We start from the raw sequence: 457 nt of genomic DNA on the forward strand, positions 1-457 counted from the left end.
CTGCCCAGTCCCCGCCTCCATCCTCCATCACACTGTGCCCGGTTCCATCCCCAGCTCCATCCTTCAGTTCCCTGCTCCCTCTCATCCTCTCCTGTGTCTCCAGCCTCTGCTCCCTCCCCCCACTTGCACACAGCCCGTCTGGTCCCTGGAGCCTCTCAGCAGCTCGCCCCCCCGTCTCCCTGACTCTCTCCCCTGGTGCCCACACAAGCTCTCGGCAGTCAGATTCCCCTAGCCTCCTGCTGGTTGTGCCTCCGTCCGTCCGTCCGTCCGTCCGGAATGCCCCCTCCCTGCGTCTGGCCGCTCGCCTGCCCCAGTGTGGGGCCTGCTCCCTCATGCCTGTGTCTCTCCCTGCAGCCCCCGAGGCGCCGGTGATCGACACGCAGCGCACCTACGCCTACGACCAGATCTTCCTGTGCTGGCGCCTGCCCCAGCACTCGCCGCCCGCCTGGCACTTCAC

At 67.6% G+C, this 457-nt stretch overlaps 1 protein-coding gene across 1 annotated transcript in view; it reads left to right on the top strand.

Annotated features, from left to right (window-relative positions):
* Window positions 1–354: 354 nt before the first annotated feature.
* The window catches only part of LOC112125621 (tripartite motif-containing protein 46-like), a gene marked incomplete at its 5' end in the record, with an annotated part of 2,304 nt that continues 2,201 nt past the window's right edge, over window positions 355–457 (top strand). The window contains one exon of the mRNA XM_029914092.1: window positions 355–420. Within this exon, the coding sequence (XP_029769952.1) occupies window positions 355–420 (66 nt within the window). The remainder of the gene's footprint in view (window positions 421–457) is intronic.

This window comes from Terrapene carolina, unplaced genomic scaffold (assembly GCF_002925995.2).
Source record: "Terrapene carolina triunguis isolate 2854851 unplaced genomic scaffold, T_m_triunguis-2.0 Scaffold30289, whole genome shotgun sequence".
Taxonomy (NCBI): domain Eukaryota; kingdom Metazoa; phylum Chordata; order Testudines; family Emydidae; genus Terrapene; species Terrapene triunguis.